The following is a 1222-nucleotide window of genomic DNA, read 5'->3' on the forward strand; positions in this document are numbered from 1 at the left end:
GTTGCCAAATTCTGAGTAGATTTAAACATTGAGATTTAGTCACTTGCTTGAGACTAAGTCATTTTAATTTTGTTTTGTTACTGATTCTTCTTCTTCACTTACCTTTCAATTTCAGGTGTATGAACTTGAGAAGCAGGGGTCCATCAAACCTAGTTCCAAGAGCTGCAGACATCAGAGGTTTAGAGAGAGAGAGTGTTAGAAAGAGAAGAGAAGAAGAGCAGCAGGCTCACTTGCAGAGATTGGATACTGATATGGGAGACATACCTCAAAATGATGCGGACGTCAATGGAGCTAACAACGTTCCATAAATCCAACAGAGAGCAGCTCGACCCATTGGCACTTATGACCGCCCCCACATTCACGGTACCTCTACTCCTCAAGTCAGCAGAACTAATGCCCTACTGAAACAAATCTTGGAGTCTCAGACAAGAAGTGAGAAGCATGTTAGCTATGAGTTGAAGAACCTTCACTCAAAGATTGATGAAAGCTACAATGAGCTCAACAACAAGTTCAAAACCTTGGAGAACAAGTTTGCTGCCATGAACACTCAACAAAATCGCCAACAAGGTTCTTTACCTGGAAAATCTGAGCAAAACCCCAAGGAGACTATGAAAGCTATCACCCTCAGGAGTGGTAAGGAGTTACCTCCGAGAGCTCTCACCAAGGATGCTGAGAAACAAGGTGAGGGGGTTGCCATCAACATAGATGATGAAGTGGTGATTGTTGATGAGAAAATCAATGATGAAATCTTGGAGAAGATTGTGGAAGCCAAAGGTAAAAGAAAGGTTGAGGAAGAGAAGAAAACAGTGAAAGATGGTGAAGTTGTTGCTCCAGCAAGTGAGAATTCTTTTGTTCCTCCTCCCAATGAACCCAAACTTGCATTCTCTGGTAGATTCAAGAGGCCGCTGCTAGAGAAATACAAAGCTCTATTTGAGAAGCAAATGAATGAAGTTCAAGTCACAACGCCCATCATTGATGCTTTCATGCTGATTCCTCAATATAGCAAGTTCCTGAAAGATGTTGTAGCTACAAAGAAGAAAGAGATGGAGGGCATGATGATTCTCACTCATGAGTGCAGTGCCATCATCCAAAGGCTTGTTGTTCCAAAGAAGCTAGAAGATCCAGGATGCTTCACATTACCTTGTGCTCTTGGACCTATGGTATTTGATAGATGTCTCTGCGATTTGGGAGCTAGTGTCAGCTTGATGCCTTTATCTGTTGC

The 1222-nt window shown here is 42.4% G+C and overlaps 1 protein-coding gene across 1 annotated transcript in view; it reads right to left on the bottom strand.

The window, feature by feature from the left end:
* Nucleotides 1-697, bottom strand: part of LOC106323711 (alpha-amylase/subtilisin inhibitor-like) — a 3060-nt gene extending 2363 nt beyond the window's left edge. The window contains exon 1 of the mRNA XM_013761791.1: nucleotides 577-697. Coding sequence (XP_013617245.1) covers nucleotides 577-697 — 121 coding nt within the window. The remainder of the gene's footprint in view (nucleotides 1-576) is intronic.
* Nucleotides 698-1222: the final 525 nt, after the last annotated feature.

This window comes from Brassica oleracea, chromosome C2 (genome assembly GCF_000695525.1).
Source record: "Brassica oleracea var. oleracea cultivar TO1000 chromosome C2, BOL, whole genome shotgun sequence".
Classification (NCBI taxonomy): Eukaryota; Viridiplantae; Streptophyta; class Magnoliopsida; order Brassicales; family Brassicaceae; genus Brassica; species Brassica oleracea.